The 25,930-nt window shown below is 37.6% G+C and overlaps 1 protein-coding gene across 1 annotated transcript in view; it reads right to left on the bottom strand.

The window, feature by feature from the left end:
• Positions 1-7,134: 7,134 nt before the first annotated feature.
• Positions 7,135-25,930, bottom strand: part of SHISA9 (shisa family member 9) — a 194,917-nt gene continuing 176,121 nt past the window's right edge. Inside the window, exon 4 of the mRNA XM_026061891.1 lies at positions 7,135-7,505. Coding sequence (XP_025917676.1) covers positions 7,135-7,505 — 371 coding nt within the window. The remainder of the gene's footprint in view (positions 7,506-25,930) is intronic.

The following is a 25,930-nucleotide window of genomic DNA, read 5'->3' as shown; positions in this document are numbered from 1 at the left end:
AGGTACTGGCTCACTCTTTTCATTTACATGAAACACAATAGAGGTGATAGACTGCAGTTCTAGGCCTATCTCAGTCTGAAGTGTACTTGAATCCATAGCTTCCACTTCCCAGAAATGGACCTTAAGCTATGAGGTGAAAATGAAGAAAAAACCTTGCTCATGAAGCAGCACTGTTATATAGCTAGAAGAGCAGGGCTCTGGGATAAGAAGGGCTTATGTCATTCAACAGGCAGCCCTGGATTGTTCAGGCATTTTATATTTGGCAGATAATGACATAGAAATAATCCACAGAACCAGGGCCAGGATTGATTTTTTCCCAATGTCAAGAAGTGCAATTGAAGGGCTTTAGTGGCAAGCACGTCTCCCTCATATTTTGCTAGTCTGCTAGAGCCACCGTAGCTGAGCAAGGTGTGTCAAATTCCTCATGGTGAATCTCCTGCAGGATTATTCACTAGGTCCGGTGAGCTGCACTTCTGACTGCATGCTTCGTGCAGTTACATGGTATAACCAGTATCTTAATTTGATCCTGATTCTCATTAGTGCAGCTGGATGGGGAGGCAAGTCGTGGTTTAATGCTCATGATCCAGATTGAGTTGGCAGGTATGAAGAAATATCTTACTTGCAGGCTGAGCAAATGAGTCTGGAAGTCTCTAAAGCACAAAGCATGAATTCCAAGAAATGTTTTTTCAGCCACTTTTCAAATTAAAACTGTATGTTGGTGTTTACATTGAAATTTTTCCCCTGGGGTTTTAGTTGTAATAGTATTTGCTGGCTCTTTTTTTCCCCATCTGTAGGTTGAGATTAATGTGCTATTATGTCACATTTTTTAAATGAATTGATTTAGCGTTTTAGCATAAAACACTGAAGTTTATCTTCCCTCATTAGTCACACTCATCTGCCATTACCCTTCTAAACATGGTCCTACACAATGTATACCAGGAAAGCCAGCTGCGCTGATTGTGCAGTTTGCTAGAACAGAGCATGAGTGCTACAAAAGGTACGCTCTGTGAGTAACAGTCCAAACTGCCAGTGACAAATGCACATTGCACAGCCTCTTTCCTTAGCCTCTGCTTTGCTAGATGTGATTTATGTACCCCTTGACATTGAGCCTGTTGTTGGAAAAACACTGCTCATGTATTGGAGAAACACTAGAGGTAAGTTTGAGTTCAAATCATAAGGTGTTAGTTTAGACCTTTATGCCCTTTTGTGGGCAACCCGAAATACGGGTTGCAGAGTATGACATGAAAGACTGTCTCGTACATCACTTCAGGTAGGTGGAAGCTGGAAAGAGTGGTCAGAATCTGATAGTAATGTAATATGAATGTAATTCACATCTTGTAAATTGAGACAGTGTCATGATTTATCCTCCAGGAGACTTGTGGAATAATGCCATTATATGCTACATTTTCTGCCAAACTATTGGTAGATTCATAATTTTAACTATAGTTAGAAAACCTCAGATTTCATCTTCCCAAACCTGTCTCATTTCTGGAGAATTAGAGTAGTTACCAAGAATTTTCTGAGTAGTCTCTGATATTTAATACAGCCAACAGTGTTAATAATAATTTTACTCCTTTGATACTTTATTATTGAATTAATATAGTTTTTTTTTTTATTTAGGATTTAAGTGTATCCTGGAAGCTATTTGTTATTGATCATGTCATGGTATTTTAGAAACAATCCTCAGAGCAAGTTGCTGTATAACTTTAAAGGAACAGGGCTTATATTCAGTCCCTTGTGGCTGAAATAGCTTTTAATACCAAGCTAGCATGCTGTCTACACTGCTATATATGTGCAATACAAATACTGAAAAAAATCACAAAAGTTTTCGAAAGTCATATGTAATCAATAGACACAATAAAATGGCAAAAAAGACACACAAAAAAAAGTGGCAAAAAAGACACACAAAAAAAAACAATGGCAAAAAAGTCACAACCCCTCCCCCCCAAATATTCACTTTTTAGTAATAGGATCCTCGTCCTATTAGCACATTGTCAACACCGGATGATATATGAAATGGTATAAACTAATACAATAATGTTTCCCGTCTTAAGTGTTTTTAGCAAAATAAAATTATCCATGTCCAATAGAAAGATAATATAATTACAGTAAAGAGTTTATTTATCACTGGAAGTCCTACATGAGTTTAAGTATGGGGCCAGAATTAAATAAAGTGCACAGGATTGCGTGCAAAATGAATGTGTGGACTAGGGTTATTTATTTAGTACCCCAAATTCAATAACCATGCTATAAAAATAGAGCAAAGCTCTATAGCTTCTTTGCCCAGATCTATTAAAATTTAAAGTCTTAATCCTAGAGACACTTTGTAGGTACACTATGGAATGCCAGAAGACCAGATCCTAAATTTAAGTCACCACACATCTCTCTAGTTTTTGTAAATTAAGGAATATGATCAAGGGATTAATCCATGAGAATCCATGATGGGGGAGTCTAAAATGCATAAACTTCAGACTTTTAGACTCCATATGTCTGTATATGGAACATCTTCACTTTCTTGATGATACACTTTTTTGTTTGTAGTGCAGTGTACCTGGGTTAATGTTCAAGAGCCTTATTGAAGAAATGCTTAAGTGAACCCAAGACAATTTTTGCTTGTGGTGACAAAGGTTAAGGCTAAAATAAGAGGAGAAATGAATATAGACACAACATCAAACACAGGCCTTTGAACTTGTGAAAGGTGAGGGACTGTGAAATGACAGGTTAGAAATCTGATTTTGATGGTAGCAGTGTGCTTATTTAGAGGATGATCAGGGCATTCAAAGACAGCTGCAGCTACGATACGTTGGTCAGGTCTAAGAATGGCTGCGGGAAGAGTTCAGCTTATTTTAGCAGAAGGAATAAATTGTAGTGAGAATAAGTAGGTATTGCTACCTGTTGAGGCCTCAGTACAGATCAATGCCAAATCTTCTAGCTATAGTATGTGCTTTAGGCATAGTCTGCCCCAAGAAGCTTACAATGTGAATAAGACTGGCGTATTATCAACCCTCCATTATAGATGGAGAAGTGAGAACAAGTCCTAGAAAACAGGTGAGAAAATAGTGGAGGAGTTACTAAATTAAATGGAGTGGCCACAAATGTAGTTGGAGAAAAAGTGTCAAAAAGACTATGGGGGGAGCTACAAGCAAGCTAAGTTCAGAGGTCAGATCTAGAGAAGATGCTTTTTGGTTTTCTCCGAGAAAAAACTACCAGTGATTTAGTGGGAAGGGTAGTTGAAAGAATATGGTGCAAAGCAGTGAAACTCATTGCAGTGGGGTGGATATGACAAACAGAGGAAAGGAAAGGAGAGAGGAATAGTTGAACAAGACTATGTTTGAAAAGTGCCGGAGGAATCTAGGAGAGGGAAGCTGAAAGGTGAATGAAAAAATCAGCAAGGGAGAAGTGAATATATGCAATCTACAACTTGACAGGATCAGAGGGATGCAATTTGTAGCAATTTTGTGCCTTCCCAATTCTGAGTTGTTCTGGGGGCTGGAGAGGTGCTGATGGGTATGAGATAACTCAGGGAACCTGTGTAAGGACTAGAGTATACTATAAGCTTTTTCTGGTATTGTAATGTTATGTTGGTAAGGCAAAAATTGTTTAATTTTTTTCTGTCTCCGCAAGAATCAAAGCTATGCAGAGGCACTTCTACTAGCAAAGTGATGGTGATGGTCTTTTTTGCCATCCCTGATTCCAGTCAGGGACTTGCTGATAGAAGCAACATGTGTAATAGAGGGCTGCTGGTGGAGCTGTGGGAATAACTTGTTTCTATTATAGATTAGGCTTGTATTCTAGTCAGCTCCCCAGGCTGCCCTGTTGCTAGCAGTGCTGCCTGGAATTTTTCAAGTCCCGAGGGCACGCTCAGTATGCGTCTCTTGAGCCCTCTGGCAGAATGGGATTGTTTTCATAGTTGTGCCTGAGGTGGAGAAATTCTCCTGTAACTAGAAGTGGGGCTTTTATGGACTATTTCATGGCACCCATATAGGGATAGAATGAAAATGAGACTTTTCCTTTTTGTTGTTAAAATGGCTAACTCCAGCCACTTCTGAAATGATATGCATTCCCTCTGACTATGTGTCTCTTGGCTTCCTAGGAGACATAAATGAATTGTTCAAAAAATTTTCAGCCAGTCATGCACTAAGTAGCTACTGAAGCTAGGTATCCTGATTCCTTGTGCCTTCTAAACTTCATCCAACATCCTTGCAGCAGAGCAAAGAGAAGCAGCTACCAAAGTACTCTCCTTTTTGAGGTTCTGTTCACTGTCAAGTTTATGAGCCATTAACAGTACTGAAAGCCCGTAAAAGACCTTTCTGTTCCAGCTGAATTGGTTCACAGAAGTTGTGTACAGGCTTTTCTGTAATGAATGTATAAAATTTTTGTAGTGATATACACCAGTATTTCATCTGTGCTTCCTGGGTAGTTCCAATCCAGGGATCCACTTGAAGCTTGGAGCAAAACTTCTGTGTATTCATTAGGACCAGGATTTGGCCCCGTGCAGGCTTACTTTCTCCACTCTCTCCCCACCCCCAAAAGCTGCAATTAACTGATCAAATGACGCAAGTTGTGTGTGGTGCTTGGAGGTTTACAGTGCACATGGAGCTTTGCAATGCATACATACATTTTATGTATTGTGTTACATTGTATGTAACACGTACACATTGTACATATGTAATGCATACAAATGCAGCTGCTTTCAAAAGAACCTCCTGTTCTACCAATGTCAGAATCAAATAATTAATTTTGGTGAGATGAACCACACTGGCTGCAGTAGAAGGCTGTAGAAGGTCAGTTAATACTAAAAAATTGGCTCAATAAAAAAAGCTTGGAAATGAGCCAGCAATTTGGATTCACATAGAATCAATTTTATTGCCAGGTAAGAAATTCATATTAATATAGTGAATACATATGTTTACAAATAAACATTCTTAAAAAACAAACAAACATTTTATTGTAGGAAGTGTTATTGGTATCATAAACTCTGTAGATAACAAGTATTAACACAGGTTTACTTACAGAACATACAGTTACTAAAATATTTCCACATAAAATATGCTCAAGTTACACGAAACCTGTGTGAATTAGAGTGCAGCTGTAATGTGTATCTAAAGCATATGGATTAACAGCAACATTCCATAAAGGGTCAAATTAAGTCAGCCAGTTGTGAAGGCAATAAAGATTAAAGGAATAAAAGTAGATAATGGAGAATCTGGGTTGTGTGCAAAGTATTTGTCCCGTGGGCTTTGTCCAGTTCTCATAGTCTTAAATATGATCATACAATTTAGTTTATGGAGAGATGCCGGTGCTCTCAGGATGCAAATCAATCTTGAGATAGCTAGAAAAATGGTCTCTCCTTTTAACCACATTTCAACTTCTTAGCCCTCACATCCTTCAGACTAAGAAGAAACACTGCCAGAGTCAGTTGAGTGCAGTAAGAAATGCCACTTCCAGTTCTTCTTACAGCATAACAGTTCTCACTCCTCCCTGTATACTCTTCCAAAACTAATCTCAAGAACTGACAGCTGGTGAGAATGCAACTGTAGTAAGATAGCTAATTAGGAGTTAGCCAAATTACTTGCTTTGGGGGAAGGGCAGGAATTTAAGTGAAAGACTGTGTTGTCTGGCATCAGGCTGTTGCAGCACCGCCTTCCCATCCCAACTCTGTTTGTCTCCTCAAGGATGTGCAGAAGCCCTACAGTTCCAGGACTGCCAGGCTGCTAAAGGTGCCCAATTCTAGAATGGTTTTACTCATACAAACAAGATATTCAGCTCATCAGAGCCTCAGTCAAGACCACAAATCCAATTGTTTGTTTATTTTAAACCCAGATCTCTTCAATGTCTGAGGCTAGTCTAGTAGCCTCTTCCACCAAATAGCCCACCAAGGGGAAACGCCACTATAGAAAGCCAAACAAGAGAGACAATATACCATATAACATTTAGTTGAGCTACAAAGAAGAACTACTGTGGCTAAAAGCAAATACAAAATGAGAGACTAAGAGGGAAAAAGTTTAAATTGGGAAAATGGAGGGGCTAACTAAATAGTCTTGACTGTGCAACCACTGCATGGAGAAGTAGTCCAGTTTCCCTTCTGGACAAACAGAGGAGGTTGAGTAGGGCAGAACCCTTATCATCCTCAGCAAAACATGAGGAAATAGCTTAAAGGAACAGAGTGGTCACTTTGAGAAACAAGACTGTCATTTAACAATAGTAATACAGTAAAGGCACCACCCACGCTTATTTTCAGTCTGAAGCAGTTGAAGATAGGCAAAACATTTAGGTGAAGAAAAAGTCCTGACAGTCTGCAAAGTGAGAGTTGTTACCATCTGCCTGAAAACAGGAGGACTGAGAGGGAATATTCTGATGCCCTTATTCCCCCAGCAGCTTTCTGTGTCATATGATATGTCTCTTATTTTGGAGGTTCCCAAAAATTTCAAATCAAAGTAAACTGAAATGAAATTTTCTGCTGTTTGTTATCATCCCTCAGAATTCTCTATCAGCCAGAAAGGTCCCATATGCTCTCAATCATAACAGTCTTCATAAATGTCATGTGAAAGAGTCTTTTTGTCCCCTACTGTATATATATTTTTTGCGCTTCCTATAGGATGGTATGAAAGTACAATAACAGACGTTAGGGTTGTACCAAGCTGTTCACTCCTGGCTTTTCACAGGTCTAGTGATTATTATTAGGTTTTATACAAAATTCCGCACTGGAACAATATATTACAGTATATTGTTCTCTCTCTTTCTTCCTCTGTCTCAAGGCAGGAACATAGTGTAAATGTTTAAGCAGACATAAAGTTTCTCTAGATTGTGCTACTTCTCATCATGGATTTTAGTTTCAAGTAAAAAAATTTAGTCACAAGGGTTTGTGTTCCATTGTGAAATACAAATGGAGTTTATAATTCCACCTTCAGTGTGTATTGCTGAATGGTATTAACCCACTCTTCGGCCTACAGTTGGCTGGATACCAAGAATGTCCAGGTGGAAGTTCCTTTTTTCTTCCTCCCTTTCTTCCTTTTCTTTTTTTTTCTTTTTATATTTTTAAATTTATTTTTTGCCTCTTTCAGTTGTGTTTGTGTTGTGTGTGTATTTGTGTGTGGTTTTGAAGGATTTCATTTAAAAAAAAGGAAAAAAACCTCAAACAGTTACTTCTGTCTTGCTGTTAGTTATGAAGTATGGCTGTGGGCCCAAATAATGCTGACTCCGAGTTGTCAGTGGGTCGGTTAACGTTGGATCTCCTGCAACATGCTTCCCCTTGTTTGTATACGCTTGCCGTCTAAGAGACTGGTAGTTGGGATCCCAGGTCTTGTAATGGGAATTGTAAGCTAATGGGTGTGTGTGGATCTTCGTGACTTTGGATTTCTGCCCGTTCTGTTTGGCTATGCCGCTGTCAGATGTGTACGTTCTGTCTTCCTCTATGCGCACTGGATGGAGTGGCAGGCTCCCCTTGGCAGCCAGTTCTGCAAGATGTCGGCGTTTGGAGTAGAAGTCATCGTTGACTTTGTCAGCTATTTGGATTTAAAAGGGGGAAGCGACAATAAGGAAAAAGTTAGTTGGACACGAAAAATATTAAAAACCATGCAGTTTACAATAGGTTGTGTACAGTTACACCTGTGGACCAGACAGAATTATAGATACATCAGTAGAAGAAATCCACCCCCATGCCCTTTATTTTCTTTCTACTGCTTATATCTTTTTGGATGACATTATGCTAGGTACTGCATGTGTGCAGACGACACCTGTTGCCCTTTAACAAAAGACTGTCCTTGCCCCAAAGCATTAGGTCATGTTAATATTTATTATTATGAGGCAATGTCCTAAGAATCTTACTTCATGTACACTGCTTTTGAATTACAAGCAACTTTAGAAGGGCCTCTGTGATTGACTTTGGATACCCAAGGAATAAAGGCACCGCTACCCTATTCAGCTGATCATGTTGCTGTACCTCTCAAACAGCGTAGGAAGTTTAGAATGTGTTTAGAAGTATACATACATTCTCTGAAATATAAAAGCATCCTGGGATGCCCTGTTGTATCAGAGCACATCCCTTTAAGTGCAAGGGTGAAGTGCATGTTTAATCAACCAGTTTTGAGGTCCAACAGCATAAGAGATTGGGCACTTTCTGCTGAAAAAGAGGCCATAATGAAGAATGGGACCAGCTCTTCTAAATAGTTGAAAGTTCACTGGTTCTTTATGGGGCTGAAAATACTTTGGGTTGTTGAAGGTTAGGTATTTGCACTGTGATTTTATGGACAATGAAAATTTTAAATTCCAGGTCATGTCATCATTTTCTAGGTCTAGTGCCTCTAAGAAATAACAGCAACGCCCTGACAACAAATACTGCATTGCAGTTCTCAAATTAGGATTTTGTCCTCTGCTGTTTCCTGGGCAAGTGTCTTCCACTGAATGGTTTTGTTCAAGTTTGGTTGTTGTTATTGCTCTCATGTATTTGGCCTTGCTTAAAAGTATGAACCATCCTCAGGAAGCTATAGGCATTCTGCAGCAGAGCAGCACCTTGTTTAAATTTTGAGACTGCGCAGCAGGGGCTTAAGGGGAGATAATTTAATCTTTAAGAAGCTTGTCTTCGACATGAAGAGGGTTTATTTCCCCCCTTCCAAAATCTAGAAATTTGGTTTAAGATGGTGTCAAATATGTAGATTAATCAACATGATCATGTGTTAATCAGCAGCGGTTTGCTTTGAATATATGATTGTATCAGCCTGGATTTGACTTTCGGTGTGCCCCAGCTAGGTCCATCCATTTTCATTGAAGCTGCATCACACAAGGCTTCTCTGCTGAAGCCTTGTGCATCTAGCTGTCTGTACAGCTCAGCACCTCTTTCCTTCATGGTGAGATTTCTAGTTCCTACACTATCTTTGTTTATTTTCCCTCTTCTTTTTTTCTCTCTCAGCATTGCTGGGAGGATTCCTTGGCTCTCTAAATTTTCTCCTTCTCTCTAGCTGTGAACTAGATCATTACATGAAGGCAGTGAATTTCCCAGAAGTGCAACGTTAATCTTCAAAACAAGGCTTCAGTTCTGCATCCCCCTTGTCCTGGCCCCTCAGTATGGGAGAATATTACCTATAGCAGTTGCTGTTTATCGTCTCAGGGAGATTTTTGTATAATGACTGTGCAACTGGGCTTTGTTCTTAAATCTTTAAATTCGTCATTAAAGAGGTGTTTCTCCTCAGATGAATTGAAATTGCTCTTCAAGGAGCTTATGCTGTAAAATTAGGCTTTATATGCCTTACCTGTCTCCATCTGTCTCTTTTTTTTTAATTGGTGAGTGAGTTCTTTTCTATAATGTAGGGGTGCAATAAAGAATGCATCTTCCCTTTTAAACAAATCAAAGAATGTAGATAATGGTGTGTTCTAATCTCAGTACAAGATGTGCAGTTGCAATTGCTGATAGACTTATAATGTATTACAAAGAGGACTTCCTAAGTTTTGCTCTTGTTTTGGGGTGTTTTTTTCATTTAGAAATTTGTGATCTGAATAATCAAGAACTTGTATCTATTTCTCCTTGGAAGAACTTCTTCCAGTTCTAAATATGGATTGTCCTACTTAATCTGTTATTATTCACTGAATGCTGCAAAACAGTTTTATACATGTTTTTAATAGAAACGAGGGTGAAATGCTGTCTCTGTTGCTAATTTCTCATGAAGATTTGTGCTATCAAAAATTCATTCAGAAAAATAGTTGCGGAAAAAGCATTGTGAATATACACCCAGGTATTTATTTGTATAAATATTCATGTCGAAGGCACTACTGGTCAGCTGATTAGGGAAGCAAGTTTCTCTATCCTATGACTTAGACCATGCCTGTATACAAAAAGTCACGCTAGCTTGCATAATTTAAATTTGGTATAGTTAATCATGTCCAGCTCCTAATATAGATACATTTGTCTGCCTATTTCATGTTTAAATTGGTTTAATTTGCATAAGAAAATTAAAAACTAAGCTAATCTCATGTAAGCACAGGGTAAAATTGTAAGTTTGTACTTTTAATTTGATCTGTTTAGTTACACTGCAGCAGTCTGTCTCACATAACCAAGATCTTTGATGATCAATTAAAACTTAAGTAATAACCTATGTTTAGAAAAATAGTGGTTGTGATACAGTTATGTAGATAATGAGCTAAAAAAATACTGCAGTTACTTGTATTGCCTGTCTTTTTTAATGACATTTTTATCTTTTGTATGCCTAACTCAAAAAGGCCTCAAATAGCCCAAGCTGCTTCCTTTTTTTTTTTTTCCTCACTCGCACCTTCTTCCTCTGCCTGCAATGGTGTTAGCTCTCTGAATTTTGTCAGATGCTAGATATGTTACCCAGACCTCCAAACATACTAAGATTAATGTCCTCACAGAAGAGTAAATTGTATTACCATTTCCAGTCTAATCGTTTAACTACTGCATATAAACGATACTCCTAATGTGAAAACCAAGCTAGAAAGAAATCAGCCTCGTGAGGACTATGTCTATGACACAACTGAGGGGCTGCTTTTGCTCTTGCATATACCATATTATGTATAAAATTTTCAACTGTTTATTTGTTTCTAATTGAAGATCATACAGAAAGTGAAATGATTAATTCTGTAAATATAGTTACTTTAAAAATTGTTCTAACTAATTTAATCCAAAGAGGCTTTCTAGGGACTTCCTCAACTATTGTCTGGAAGCTGAGATTGAAGAGAACAGCCAGGTCTTGGTCTGTAAATACTAATCAGGAAAGTAAAGCAGAAAGCTGGCAAAGGTATGGTGAATGGCCATGTTCTGCATGGCAGTGGTAGTATGGGAGAGCTGCTGTTTGTACCTGTGCTGATCAAATCGCTCTTTCCAGGCTTTTGCCTGAGAACTTCTTATATGTGCCTAACAGTTAGTTTTGTAAGAGAGCTGTAAAAAGCTGCACATGTGCTAAACTCTTTCTTTGGGTCCCCTCTCCCCTCCATACCTGGCCTCAAGTGCACACACCTGGAGATTGCTTCTGTATTAAATCTGAAGGATTCAGAGGCAACTGAAAATTACTGTTGGTTCAGCTTTTCATGAAAGTTTAGAGCTTTCACAGTTGTGAAATTGCTGTCAGCTCTGCAAAACCATGGATTCTCCCACTTGGCACTCTGGCTGCTATTCATTTCCTATCCTCCGTGGAAAGACCAAGTCCTTTGTCTCATATCTTCACCAACTCTGTTGTGTGGCTAGCCTATTTTAGAAGCTTTCTAGACTACTTTAGAAGGAGACTGGGTAATTGTACTTTTGGGTTTTGCTGTTATATTTCTTGCAAGGAAAAAAGTGTTGAGAGGAGTTGGGAATGGCTGTGTATGTTAGGAAAGTATTTAATGTCTTCTGTTCTCCTCCATGATCTCACACACTTGGAAACTAGAAAGTAGTTGAACAAATTTTGATCAAATTTTATAAAATTTAGTATTAAAGTTTAGTATTAAAGAAATTTAAATTTCCCAAAGAAATTTAGTTAAAATAATTCTAAGAAGCTAGAAAATTTGAAATTAGAGCTAGAAAATATATAAATTTTGTTTGAAACTTTCCTGGGAAATTGTCAAAGCATTTCAGAAAAATAAAAATACTTGGTTTAGTATTTTTTTTCTGTGCCTACTCTGCTTATAATTTCATTATAAGCTGGATAAAAGTGCATTTCTAAATTTGATTTTTCCTTTAAAGCAAAACTCTCAAAATCTCATTAGCTCTACTTAGAATGAAAATTAATATTAATTGGTATTAAAGTTTATGTTTCCTTACATAGATATTACTGAACCTTTCTTAGAGTTGAGGATGCAGAGCAGATCACAGAAGACTTTTGGAACGTGAGTTTCCTGTAACTCCGTGCAATATGCCATGTATTTTAAGCATTTTGTTGGTAACTTCTGTGTTGGTAACTTCTGTGACGCGTGTAATATAATGCCTAGATGACTGTGCAGATGTTGACTGTAAACAGTGTTCTTTTCTACATTTCTAGAAGTCTTGAGTTCAAATTCTACCGGAAGTATATTTTTAAATTAAAAGTACTTCAAATTCATTTCCACTTTGTGCCAAATGAACTAAATTTATTATAAATTATTACCCAATTAAAATTTGTAATTTTGCTGTCAACTGACTTTTGACAAGGAAAGATATTAAGTTTTCTGCCCTTCAAGTTACATGTATAGGCCTTTTCACTGGCGATATATTACTATATTTTCTTAAAGGCCCCTTTCTGTTGTTTGTTTGAACTTCATAGCCAAGTATAAAAGTAGGTTGTGGGTATGCCTTCTTCCAGTCTAAGAATGAGATACATGAGCTGTGTTTCAGCTTTTATTTTAGCTGAAGTCATTTGACCATTGCAATTTTCATCAGCTTTTAGGCCCTCTCTGCAAGTGTGATTTGATTCTTTGCTCATTTTTAAGGTAGAAGAGAGTAGGACATAGAAAGATGTTTTATCTCATTAAAGTTGTTTTGTATGTAGCCTGGAGCCAGTGACCAAACCCTCCCCAGCTTCTTTATGAATGTGCAAGGAGATTAATGAAAATACCTGCTCTCAGTCTCTTTTTTTCTGAGTACGCACATAAGCAAGCAGAATTGTGATCCTGTGTTTGAAAGTTCTCCAAGAAGTCATGAAGTGCCTGTCCCAGGACCCTAGCCCAGGACCCATAAGCGCAGCTGCAGGCTGAACAAATCTGGCTGAGGAAGCGCTGCAAGAGAGGAGGGAGGCAAAGAGCAGGAGCGTGGCTAGCCGGCTGGGCTAGGGCAGCACTCCTGCCCTTGTGCTGCCGGCTGGAGAGCTTCTCCTCCCCTCCAGCTGTGCACCAGGCACTGTGTACCATGCTCTCCAGCCTTTGTCCTTTGCAGACCCTCTGTCCCCAAACCTTCTGGAATAATTCTGCTTTCTTAGTTTTGCTACTGCACAATTTGACATACACCCTCTGCATCCTGGGGGTAACAATGTAAATGGCTAATACCAGGTTTTCCCAGCAAGCTTTCACACATCAGTTATGAATGTTCTGCAAGGTTGAATCATTCTTTTACTGATTTCCACTGTTTTATATATATAAATTGGCATAAAATAGTTCAAATAGAGGCATGAGCACACCTGTAAGTGATTATTATAGATAATAAGTACATCCCTCAAAATCCTATTTTCAGCCACTAATGCAGTTTACAATGGAGACATTAGTGGTGCATTGGATTGCACTGTAGAAGTTACTAACATTTGTTTTGCTAACATTTCTATTCATCTACTGTTTTAAGTTCTTTAAAATAGGCTTCTTTTAATCATGCATGTGCATACTTACACATAGACCCATGTCAAAAATGAGTGGGGGAAATACCATCTCAGCAAATATGTGGCAAAAAAAGCATTCATAAAACAAAAACACAAACTGTGGAAAAGGGTTTTGGCAAGTCTTGAAGCAGACTGCATTCTTGCATGTTGACTAGATTATAGTTTTTACAAGACCACTGTGCTATGCCCCAGTGCAAATAATCTGGTGCTAATATAGTGCAGAAACCTTTTAATCATTTCTGATTTTCAAATCCAGAAAAGATTCAGAAGATGTAAAGTTGAGCATGGTTTCGTAACAAATATTTTATCAAGCAAAGCATATTTGCAGTATCTTGGTGCCAACTACTTTAAAAATTCCCTGTGAATTTCAGGAAGTTCATTTTCCTTCTTAACCAGTCCCTATAAATATTTTGTGGCCTTTAAGCATGGAAAGAGACGTTTTGGAGTTACAGGATGGATTATTATGTGGCTTTGGGTACGTGACTCAACTTTCCTCTGCCTTGATTTCACCGGCTGTAAAATGAGCTGTTAACACTTTGGAGAAGGTAGTTAAGTATTATGAAGATTAATTGCTGTTTGTAGAGTATGCTCAGTTTTCAGATGAAGGACACTATAGTAAAATGCCTTTTGCATTTGGCTTCTGTATATAAATCAGTAAAATAGGATTTAAAGATATCACTGCCATGTTTGCAAAAGGAGTAAAGAATTAGAATTGCAAAATCGGCAAATGAACAATGGTAGAATAAAGGCTTTAATTCTGAATGCTATCCTTTGTGTTCCCTCCCTCCAGTCTTGGCAGCTAATTATACAAATGTTCTCAGTTTCAATATTTTTGTAAGGTTTTTACTCCTTTAAGGTAACACACACGCAAATTTAGTTACTGTTGTGGCTTTTCATCTGGAAAAAATGTTGAAATATGAACATTTTCTAACCCAAAATGTGATTTAAAGCATGTGCCTGGGAGGGGGGAAATCTTGGGCTTTTGTTCCTGCTATGCATGAAATGCATAACAGATAAAATGTAGAAATAGTGTAAGGATCAAAAGCAGGACTCCTTCTTCTCAACTGAGTACCTTAACTATGCAACTAAAGAGAGGCTTTCTCTTCCTAGTCTGATAAATTTTGAATTTTGTTCTGCTCAATGACACAAATTCAAGGATATGAATCTAGGTGGGGACAATCCTGGTAGAAGTGGGGCTACTGTAGAGGATTTAGATTTAAATCTCACTGAGTTGGAAGAGGAATAGAGCCATGGACCTGTCATCTGAAATGCTGATGACACCACTACTCACTCATGTCTGAATACAGCGATGTCTTAAAAAAGTGACTACAACTGTTTGTTTTATAATCTTGGCTGTGTCAGTATCCATTAAATGTGTCTGTTGGGACTCTTCAGTTGTCATCTTCTGCCTTATTCCTGAATTCCATTCTGATTTAGAAAGGAGATAGCTACTAAGCTGCTTGGGATGGGGAAGTCAGGGAAAATTTCAGTGAATTTAGGCACCTATAGGTTAGGTGGCCAGAAATGAAAAAGATGTTGATGGCATTTTATTGATTCAAGTTTCACCATTCTGCCTAAATCTGTCACTAACAGAGCCAAGCTTTGATCTTCCTCTGATGATCATCCATGAACAAACTTGAGAGTTTCACATATTTGTTCTTAACTCACAATTATATAACAAAAGTACATAAGCTAGTGAATTGCTTACTATCTAAATACCATGGGTGAAATTGTTTCGTTGAAAATCAGTCGCAAAAGCCCCTTAGGCTGTAACAGGGACAAGATTTCTCGGTGTGCTTATTTGAGTGTATGCTATCTGTGCTGTGAAGTACCCCTAGAGCTATGTAATATTGTCCTGATCCCTGGGTTAAGTAATCTTCAAGGTGGCCATGTAAACACTTTTGGCACAAGCAGTCGTGTAAATGTGCATTAGCATTGTGTGATGCTTTCTCTGTCTGTCAAACTACTTATGATAAAATATTTTCATGTAAAATTTTGCAGTTACAAGTATTTCTGTGTGGAAAGTAAAATCTATAAGGAGGTTTTGGATAATCCTGAAGCAATATTTTTCACTCTTTCCTCAGCAAAAGTACATTGACAATCCTCTTATCTTTGTTGGTCCAAAAAACAGCTCTGAAACCTTGGACCACTTCTTACAGATATGATAGAGGTGAAGAATCCTGAAAGACAATTATGTCCTGCAAATTTTGTAAAAGTAGGCACCTAGGTAGGGAAAAGAAACCTCCCAAGTGAGAGGAGAATCCCCAGAAGAGAGAGCTCTGAACACAAAAATAGCTTCAATGGGAGCTTGCAGTCAGCCACACAATACAAATGTATAGGAAACCCCATTTCTCAGTTCAGGTTTCACAGAACTGACTGTTATTTGACCATATTTTAAGGACCACTCTGAAACACAGAGCTTTATTCTAGCCACAAAGAGATTGCCTTCCAAATTTAGGACTGGAGATACAAACAGCAAGCAAATGAAAATGCTGAGAACAAGATAGCAGTGAAATATCTACACTGATATAACAGATAACAGCTACACCATGCTAACTACCTGTTTGTGGGTATTTTCTGTGTCATAGTACAACTATCTCTATGTAATTTTTAATGGTTTATAATAAGGCTTCCCTTCCACAGCTATGTTTTTGCTTAAATTTTAGTGTAGTTACCCAAAGCTAGGAGAACCTTGCATTTCTATTTCTATGTGATGAAAGTTAAAACTCAAAAAAAGACCCAGGGCTAATGAATCCTGGCTCAAAGACAGCACTAGAATTTCTCCCTGGGAACTATTAGGACACTGGCTTTGGTGGTGCTGTTGTCGATCATGTCTGACTGCATGTTGCTTCTTCATGCGCTCTCTAAGACAATACGTTCAAATAATAATATAATCAAATATCTTTCTGGTGTTACTTATGTTGCATCAAGTAAAACAAATAACTACTGACCTGCTTTTTAATTAGGTGATTCAGCAGACATCACGGAACATAACAGAATTTGTTTTGTATTTGCCTAGCAGGAAGGCTGTTGGAAACAGAATACAGCTGGATGTTGAAGGTAGACATGACCCTGCTCATCTAACTCCAGCAGTGGGCAGGATGACGTGATACACTTGTACATTCTAGTGAGGCCACGAGGAAGCAACATAGTGCCTTTGTGGTTGGTCACTAGCTGTTCTTGTCCCTTGGGGGCTCTGAAGTGGCTACATGTAAGTTAGAGCAACTATAAGCCATCCTGATTTCCAGGAAAGGGCATAAGACATTTGAAATAATTTTTGCATCCCTCCCTTTCCATTTTTGTATCAAGCTCTAAGAACACAGAATTTGGCTGGTAGGCTGCAGTGCGTTCACTTCCGTCCTAAGTATTTACCTTTCTTTCCCCCAAATTCTACCAGTTTGTCTTTATTTGAGAAGTCCTGAAAAGGAAGATAACATGTTATGTCTGTGGATTCTTTCTCATGATTTTTATTCCTTATTACTGACAGGTATTAAGCAAAGAAAAATACATCATGCTCAGAATCAGACATAAATTAATTTCATAATTTTGGTAGAACCTGCAGTCTGTGGCTCTGTTATTCCTCTCCTAGCCCACTTCACCACTTTATCTATTTACACATTTCTCATAGTGGTCTGGAGAGAGACCAAGATGAAAAGACATATCATATCAACCTTTTCTTCTGTAGATGTTGTTTGAAAGGAACTTGTCCACCTCCAGACACAAGACTGCATTTTGTTTTCCAGTAAAATAAAATTCTACTTGCATGATATGAGAAATGAAGAAACATGAAAATGTAGGCCCAAACATTTCTTCTCTTTTATTGATTACTTTTATGACAGTTTCTGAAAGTCTGAAGAGGCCAGAGAATATTTCTGGGTTTTGAAATACATTAGGAATGTTTTAGAATACGGATGTAATTAGACTTGGTAACTAGAGCCTCCAGTCTCAGCAATGTTCTCTCTATCCAGTACAGGCAGCGAAGGCTGCTGCTTGGCTGGGGATACTGAGACAGAATTTGATTAACTCCTCAGGCGCCAGATGTCATGAGTGCTACCTCGTATATTAGTTTACATTTCCCCAGAACATAAGAGTACCCATGTGTCCATAAACAGAAGCACTCCTCATCTAACAAAGTCTCAAAAAACATGGCACTGAAGAGGCTATTTTTTCTCTTTACAAACATTTATTTACTTCATGAGATTGAGCAGCTTTCTCTCTGGATATGTACAACAGCTTGTCCAATGGGGACTGCATTGATTTACATGGTATTAAATTGCAAGTATTTATAATTTAATTTTGCAAGGTGCTGCAGTGATGTCATGGTTTGATTTTGGTCAAATTACTCCAGGCACTTACACATGTGCTGTACTTAACATTGAGACCAGTGAAATGCAGGATGCTTGTATCTAATGAGTGTAAGAGAGCCAGAGCATTTCTGATCTACTAGAATCAATAGATTCTGTCAACATGGAGACAAACAGTGGCTGCATCATGTTAAACTAATTTTAAAATTGTAGATTTTTTCAGGAGACCTGAAATCTGTTACATGCAGATAGATAGATCAAGATCACACTATTTTTACTATATCCTCAAACTATTTAATATTTTAAACTCAAGCATCAAGGTATTAAATTGCTATTTCAGTATCATGCAATGAATGATAAACTTGAGAAGGAAATACGATTGCCAGTTCTGTGCTTGAACCAATGGATGAAATTGTAAAAGAACTCTAAGAGAATTATGTGTTCAGATCTCTGAGGTTTCTTTGAAAATGCAAGCTAGTGGCTGTCCTGTAGCTATAAATCTGTTTTTCCATTATTTTTTTCCTAGAGGCTGCTAAGCTCATATTCTTCCATGGCATCTACAATGGCAGATAAACATGAAAACTTCTGCTATGAAATATTTATTTAATTTTATCTTATTTAGACATATTTATCAGCATGATTTTTACTGGAAACCTTATATACAGCAAGAAAACTTACCTTTTGAAATAGAAACTATCTAATCAGTCATACTGTCATGCTTACTTCTGAATAAAGCATGACTGCAGCATAAAGTGATTATAGGAGATGAGGGTTTGGGTTGCTTTCTAAAAATGCTGTCCAAAGCCAAAGAGGTTAACATTTTAAGAGATTTGTTTAAAAGGTTTCTTTCCCTTCATCCATATCTTAAATATATTTGCTTTTTTAATGAGTAGTTTTTAACACTTCATTTTGGAAAACTCTGATTATGTCAAAAGTTTACAGCAGTGCTTTTTTACACCAAAAATAATATGAAATTGTTTGTAATCCTTTTGGTTGGGTGAGGACCTTCCATTTGTTTAAGGGCAGGGCTTCCTAACTATTCCAGGAGTACTTTGTAATTGTACATTTGCAGAATAACTGTGCACTCCTGTGCAGTAAGAGGCCCCACTGCCACAGTCAGAACAATTCAGCCCATCCATGCACAGCCCTTGCTCCTGGGGGTGGACCACAAGCCAAGGAGATTGTCCTGGCTGACTGCACTGCACGCTGTATGGGTCACAGAGAAAAGCTTCACTGTGTTCTGGAATGTGATTCAGCATCTAAAAATACATGTTTGTTTTCCCCTAAAAATGTCAATTTATCTTATTTAACGTTGACTGGAAAAGCTGTTCTATTCCTGACCGCATTTATTGGTGAGGATAATGACTCTTGGCATAAGCCTAATTTCTGAACAATTTTTTCTCATCACTGTTAGCATTCTTCTGTGTGCTAAATTTCATTTTCAGTTTTTATATTTTTTATTGGACTCTTGTTTTGTTTAGTATACTGCTGGTCATAATTCTTTAACAAGTATCTGAATTGGCTACAAATACTCCTGTTTGCCATGTTGTAGAAAGCTGCATGAGGACACAGAAGACCCAGGTCAGGTCTCTGAATGCAACTTACATAGTAAAGTCGTATTATAATGCTGAAAGAAAGCTGCATTTTTCTGTCTTTCAGTTGGCAGCATACCAGATTTGCACACTTATTTCTGAATATGGGATGTGGCCTTCAGGATTTTTGAGTGGTACTGGTTAAATGAAAAAAAGTCACAGCAAAGTAATAACTGTTTTTGCAGGAGTCATTTTTATTTGACCTGCTTCTTAACTTCTATAAATTTAAAGATTTTTCAGCACTCACTGTTCTTGATTCAAGTCAAGTTTTTTTAAAAATTAGCTGTGGTATTTCTTTTAGAGAGATCACTTTCTCAATACTTTCTATTAGAAGGACTCTCTTTTAAGAGTGAATAATTATGCGTTGGCAAGAAAATTAGAAAGTATGTCCATAGCTGTATTTACACACATTCAATTCTGGATTTTTCTTGTCCTTTCCTACTCTCTTGTGGAATTTTTATTATGAAAGTCTTTAACTTGTGCATAATTTTCAGAGGTTTCCAAACCCTTTTGGCAAAGCAGAGATGTGTGTCAAACTGAAAAGATGAAAGGTTCACTGGCGATTGCCAAACTTGCCCTTTCAGAAGAAAATCTGTTTCATAAGATTCTCACACAAATCAGGAACACCCAAAGCCAAAGCTGAACTAATGCCTGTTATGAACAGAACCACGCATACAGCAAAAGCAGTCTTGACAGACAGTCAAGGAAGAATCAGTAAAGAGGTATTCTTAACTGGATATTTAATAGTACACACATATACAAGGCTTACTGCCATACTAGAGTGTTCAGCTCCCACCTGTACTTTTCTTGCCAGGAATTGTAATCATAACCATCGCTTGTGAAAAGGAGAGCCAACAGCATAAGCCTGTTGGGGTTCAGCTGCAGAACCTACCTTCCCCACTATGGTAGCGATTCTTCCAAGGGAAGGTGAACTTTTCACAGTAGCACCTTTCGTAGCCTAGATTGCTTTGCAAACTTTCTCGCTATAAAAGTTACCAGTTGTATTTAATGCTGTCATTATGATGTGAGAAACTGATATTTTAATGGGGATTTTTGATGTTGTAGCAGCATAGCTAATATATCAGAAAGATTCATTTTTTTCAGCTTTTCTTTTCCTTTTCTTGTCCTCCTTCAAAAAAGGTGGCAGGGGAAGGACTTGTGGAAAAATTAATAGTGTGCATTACAAATCATGTCATTGCTCTTCCTCCTTCCATGCCTTGAGCCCTTTGTTATTATAGTATAAATGTGTAGGAGTAAAGCAGTGATCTCTGTGGCTTTTATCTGTGTAATTTCTTTCTTAACCACATTTACTCTCTTTAGAACATCCTTTGCAGAGCTGAAATAGCAGATAGATAAGGGTTGCTATTTATATTATATTTTTAATAAGAGGTTCATTCCTATCATTTGTCTTACTGGTCTTCATTGGTTCTCAAGGGTGACTTCGAAAAAATCATGGGCTGTACATGGACATACATCCATGTACAATGCTGAAGACTATCAAAGTTTCTCTGGTTTGAGGCTGCAAATTTGATTAGAACAAAAAAAAGTATTATTTGGTTACTTAAATATCATTGCAACAAAGTAATCCTCATAACTGCTTAAAATTATCAAGCCAAGCCTGTGTGCACCTTCACACCACAAACACTGTAAATGCAACATACTGGAAAGAAATAGTTTAAAGCTCTATTGTCTGCATAGAGGCAGATTCTGATGTACTTTGAAGGAGTAATATTTAAATAAAGAAATAACCAGTAGAACTATGGGAAATAAAGTATGAGTTGGAATCTATTTCTCACCAAATTTGTTTACCAAAACCAAAATTCCTAAACTTAGTCCTGGATTAAATCTACTGATTATAGTGTTATTTCAGAACTCTACTCTCTCTCTGACTTGTCTTTCATTCTTCTTTCTCTCTTTGGTGAGTTTTTGTGAAAATTTAAATCAAAATCCTTCCTTAAAAAGACAATTTTCGTTTTCACCTTTTGTAATTTAGAAAAAATCCTGGCTCAAGATTTTATGTTAATTATAACCTGATTTCTCTATGAATATTGTCAGCATGAAAGAATATTCAATGAATAAAAGTAGTTTCCTGAAAGCTCCTAGTTAGACTATATAGCCCCTAGTTAGCTATTAATTTAATTCAAGAAAGTTCCTTCCAGATTTTTTCCCAGAATTCATCCAAAGTTAACTGTCTGAAATCATTTAGAACTTAACCTTCATGTGATAAGAATAGAACACTTTCTAAACACTGCAGGTATGTAAAAATGGTGATGAACTTGAAATGGATTCTCAAAATCTCTATTTTATGAAAAATATGTGATGGGTATTTGGATCTCCAATACACTTGTGAACTGTAATCATTTGGCACCTCTGGGAATCAATCATGGGCTATCACATGCTGAGCAGCTGTATGAAACTCGTACTGCAAAAATATTGTCTTAGGTGAAATGAGTTTTGCACAGCTAGCAGTCTGTGAGGAAAAAAACAGAGTATGTTCAAAACAACCAGTATAATTAATGTGTAGCCTCCATGACTGGAACTTAAAAGTCATTCTTGAAATTAAATCTAGACATTAGCTGAGACCCCACAATATTGCTATTTATATATAAGTATTCACAATTGTTTGCACATTCTCTATGACCAGTCCCTCCTCTTAAATACCCAGTTGATGAGTCTGCACTACAGAATGAGAAGAGTGGTTATATGCAGAGCATGTCTGCACTGCAAAATAAAATAGTTACTGAGAAGGATGGTTAAGAGGGGTTGCAAATGAAACCTTGCTGGGCATTGTCAGACTTTGCTTGAGCTGAGCTTTGTTTTGTATTGGTTCACCTGCTACAATTTTTACTTAGCAATATAGTCTAAGCATAAGGTTTCACTTCACTCATGTCCTCATATCAGTTAATCTGTAAAAAATCTTGTGCATAATTCATTAATAGCTTGTGGAAACAGGTTGGAAAGAGTCATGCTTGATTTAGATTTACTAGGTTCTTTCCTCTGGCCAACACTGATCTCGGTAGATGGAAATAAAGCTGGTTGTTGATAGCTTGTTGCCTCTGAAGAATACTGTCATTAGCCAAATGCCGTAGAGAAACCTAAAAGAGTTACATTACTTAGTAGGCCGCCTGGACTCATCTTACTGTTATTTTAGACCTGCATGTTGTGCATTGTGAAAAGTAGACATGGAGAAAAATAGTTTTACTTCGTTTTGATCCATTCTCAAACAAGGATTTTAAAATTCAACCAGTTGCCAGTGAGCCAACATAATTTTCAGTGGGAGGGTATGATTTCTATATAAAGTATAAACAGATAAACAAGTGGCATTTATAATCTGAACTTTTATCACTACTTTGGTGAGTGTTTCATGTTCACTGTTTTAACATAATGCGGGTAATAAGAAATAATAGCTGTTTAAAAATCATCCTTCGCAGGGAACTTTGGTGGAAGAAATGTCAGTTTCAAGCACAGGATTTAGATGCCCATATTTAAACTTGCCATTTTGCCATGAAACATTGATTGAGAATTTGATAGATCGTTGTAAACATTCTTTATCCATGATAAAACCAGGCAATGGACAACATATAGTCAAAATAAATTCACTAGATGTGACTCTTAACTTAGCAAATTAAAAATCCTGAGAGAAACTTCAACTAAATTGAACTAAAGGCCAAATTTCTGTTCTCTCTCAAGCTGAATGCATTATTAAAGTCTTAAAATGAGACAACATAGATGGAAGTGTTTACGAGCGTCTTATTTTGGTGTTAAAACTACCTCTTTTTAAACAAGCATTGTTTGTAATTTCGTTCCAGCAGCCTAGATGTTGCTTCTGCTAAGAACAACATATCCCCAAAGAGTTACCTTTTCACAGCTCTGTTTATTTGCTAACGGATGGCACGGGCAATGGCTGTTCTAATGTCTGATTACTTGCAGCAGAATTCCCCAGCCCTAGAAAGAACATCACCCCACAGATTTTATGGTAAAATGTTATTTATTAAAAGGCTGTAAAAGAATGTCAGCAATGCAGCTGATCTTGCTTGGGATACTGAGGCTTTGCACAGATAACATAAAAAAGTTAAAATATAGCTACTGTCCACTGGAAGAAGAATTTAGTGTGCTGCATAATGAAGTGGAGAAATATTTTGATCAAGTATACGCAGATTTATTTACCTATGACAGAGTGCCTATGGGTATCAGAAACCAATTTGGTAAATGAAGGAGGAAAAAATTAAATGATTCAATGGGAGCAAGAACAGGTCTTGGAAGTCTGCACAAATGGAGCAGGATGTGAAGTTTTGGGAGTCTTACCAGAAAGACATAACTGGAATAAGTGGCACAGGCAATTCGTCTACTTGGGGAATGGGAACAGCACTAGCAGGGGTTTGGTAAAGTGAGGTTTACTAATGAAGGCTTCTTAGAATTATTTCTCCTGTACCTGAAGGAGAAGCAGGAATTAGAGTATGAAAGACTTCTGTAGCAAATGAACACCCAAAAGCTCCAAATCCTCCAGCCACACTGGATTAAATAATAATAATAAAAAGCTATCAAGCTTTTATGTCATATTTCCTTGAGACAGATCCATAGCCTCAGTGTTGAATCAGACAAGTTGCCTAGTCTAGCGTTATGCAAGACACTGAACATACCTCTAGATGTATGAAATCATTAACTGAATCACCCTCTGGATATGACAAATGATGCCTTAATCTGTAATTCCGTGTCTGTTTTCCGGGCATTACATCCAGTGATCTATTCCTGTGTCTCATATTTTTTAATCCATTTTTGTGCAACCACTTATGGAAGTAGTAGCTGAAGATTTCTTTAGTCTTTGAAATGAAAAAGAAATTCCTTTTTAAGCCTTCTGAAGAAGCATGACTACTTATCCATCAGTGTAACAGTGTGGTTGGTATAGGAAAGTAAAGTAACACAAACATATTGTGTCCAATAGCTCTGTAGTTCTAGTTTTTCTAAAGAATTACCTGTATCATCCCCCGTGAATGCATGTTCAGATCTTTTTCCCTGTTGTGTGTTTCCACAGTAGTATTTTTCCAATCACAGTATTTCTTTCCAGCCCTTCCTGTCTTTGTACAGAGGCCCCTGAGACAGAGCACAGTGGACTATATGGAATAATGCAGAGTCTCGTCTTTTGGTGAGATAGGTATCAGCTTCTTAGGAGGAAACTGTGAAGTCACATTTATTCTCATAAGACGGCTCTTTTATCAACACAGAGTTAGAATCATTTGTATGCAAACTGAAGATCTGAAGCTTAAGGGAAGGCATCCTGTCATGCACTGCCAAATTTCACACTAGACAGGATGATTCAAAGATAACTCCTTACGGTTAACCTTATGATAATTTCCTTCCAGTTTGGATCCTTCTGTGTGTGTAGGTGTAAAGGACAAACTGGGCAGCTTTCTCTCATGCTTCACCTTTTTGAGGGAGATGTTGGCTTGTACATTGGCATACTTGCAGCCACAACGTTTTCTACATAGCAACAGTGATCAAAACAGGAGATATTTATTCTTTGAGTGTGATATTTGCAGAAGCTCACTTTGGGGTTTCGCAGCTGCAAGCAGAGCTGGAGAACAGTCCAACATTTTCCTTTGGAATCAAAGAACTCGAAAGCTTCAAGAAATGCTGGGAGCCATAGACTCTGAGATATGATGGTGAGTCTGCTCCTAATTATATCCTCCTTCTTGCTTCACTCTATCCAGTCAATTAGATCTGATTTCATTTTCACAGGAGACTACAACTCCCAGCATCACTGAAGGCTTTCTGGGTCTTAGTTTCAGGGAGGAATTCTATCCATTGTGGGTTGGATTTTTTTTGGCAAAAATTTAAACTAGCTGAGTTATTTCCTGTTAAGGCATGCTCAGTCAGTTCCTCATAGGTTTGTGTGTGCATGTGTGTGGGAGAGGAAGTTTTATAAAAGAAATAAAAAATCCTATTAAACTATAAAAATACTTATATTCTCAGGTTTTGCATGCATGTTGGTGCACTTCTCCAGCAGCTAAGTAATCATTCCCCCAGTCCTGCAGGGCTTACAAAGATCAAGTTTGGGAGCTTGGGGGAATTTGTTCTAGTCTCTCTCTCTTTTTTTTTTTTAAAGAAGTTCTAAAGAAAATTTGCCATTTCGCACTACCTGAAACTCAGAAAAGGAAATTAACTATTRCTGAGTCAAGTTTGCAGACCTTTGTCCTAAATTGAATGAATGAAAATAGCTAATAATTTGGGACACTGAGGCTAACTTGAGCCCTAGAAAACTTTTATTAAGGTACAGCATAGACTCCATCACTTATAGCTTAGCAGAGTGGAATTTGAAGTTGGACTGTTCATGCTTTCTGAATGAATGTCCAAATGATGTGTATAAAAATTTGTGATGAGCTACCTTTGTATTTAGTATGTCCTAGGACTTGAATTTCATGAAGTTGTTCAGATGCGTGTTCTCAATCCACTTGAAGCATTAGGCATGTCAGGGTTGCTTAAATGAGCAATAACCATTTAAGCATGGAGTAAAAACATGGTTGATGAACTGGAAGTAAGAATAATTTATGCAGAAAGAACACTTTCTGCACTTTTCACATAAATAATCAAATACTGCAAAAGCACCAAAGGAAACCAGGATCATGTCATCTCAGGCGACCAAAAAATTGAAATATCTAAACACTGAGTGTTTTATTGCCACACAACATTCAGTGACCACTTCTGGTAGGACTGATCTTAAGTAAGAGCTTGTAGAACCCTTTTCCCTCAGATAGTCTCTGACATTCCT

This window comes from Apteryx rowi, unplaced genomic scaffold (assembly GCF_003343035.1).
Source record: "Apteryx rowi isolate R43461 unplaced genomic scaffold, aptRow1 scaffold_186, whole genome shotgun sequence".
In the NCBI taxonomy this organism is placed as follows: Eukaryota; Metazoa; Chordata; class Aves; order Apterygiformes; family Apterygidae; genus Apteryx; species Apteryx rowi.
Note: the sequence above shows the minus strand (reverse complement) of the source record. Positions and strands in the feature narration are given on the sequence as shown.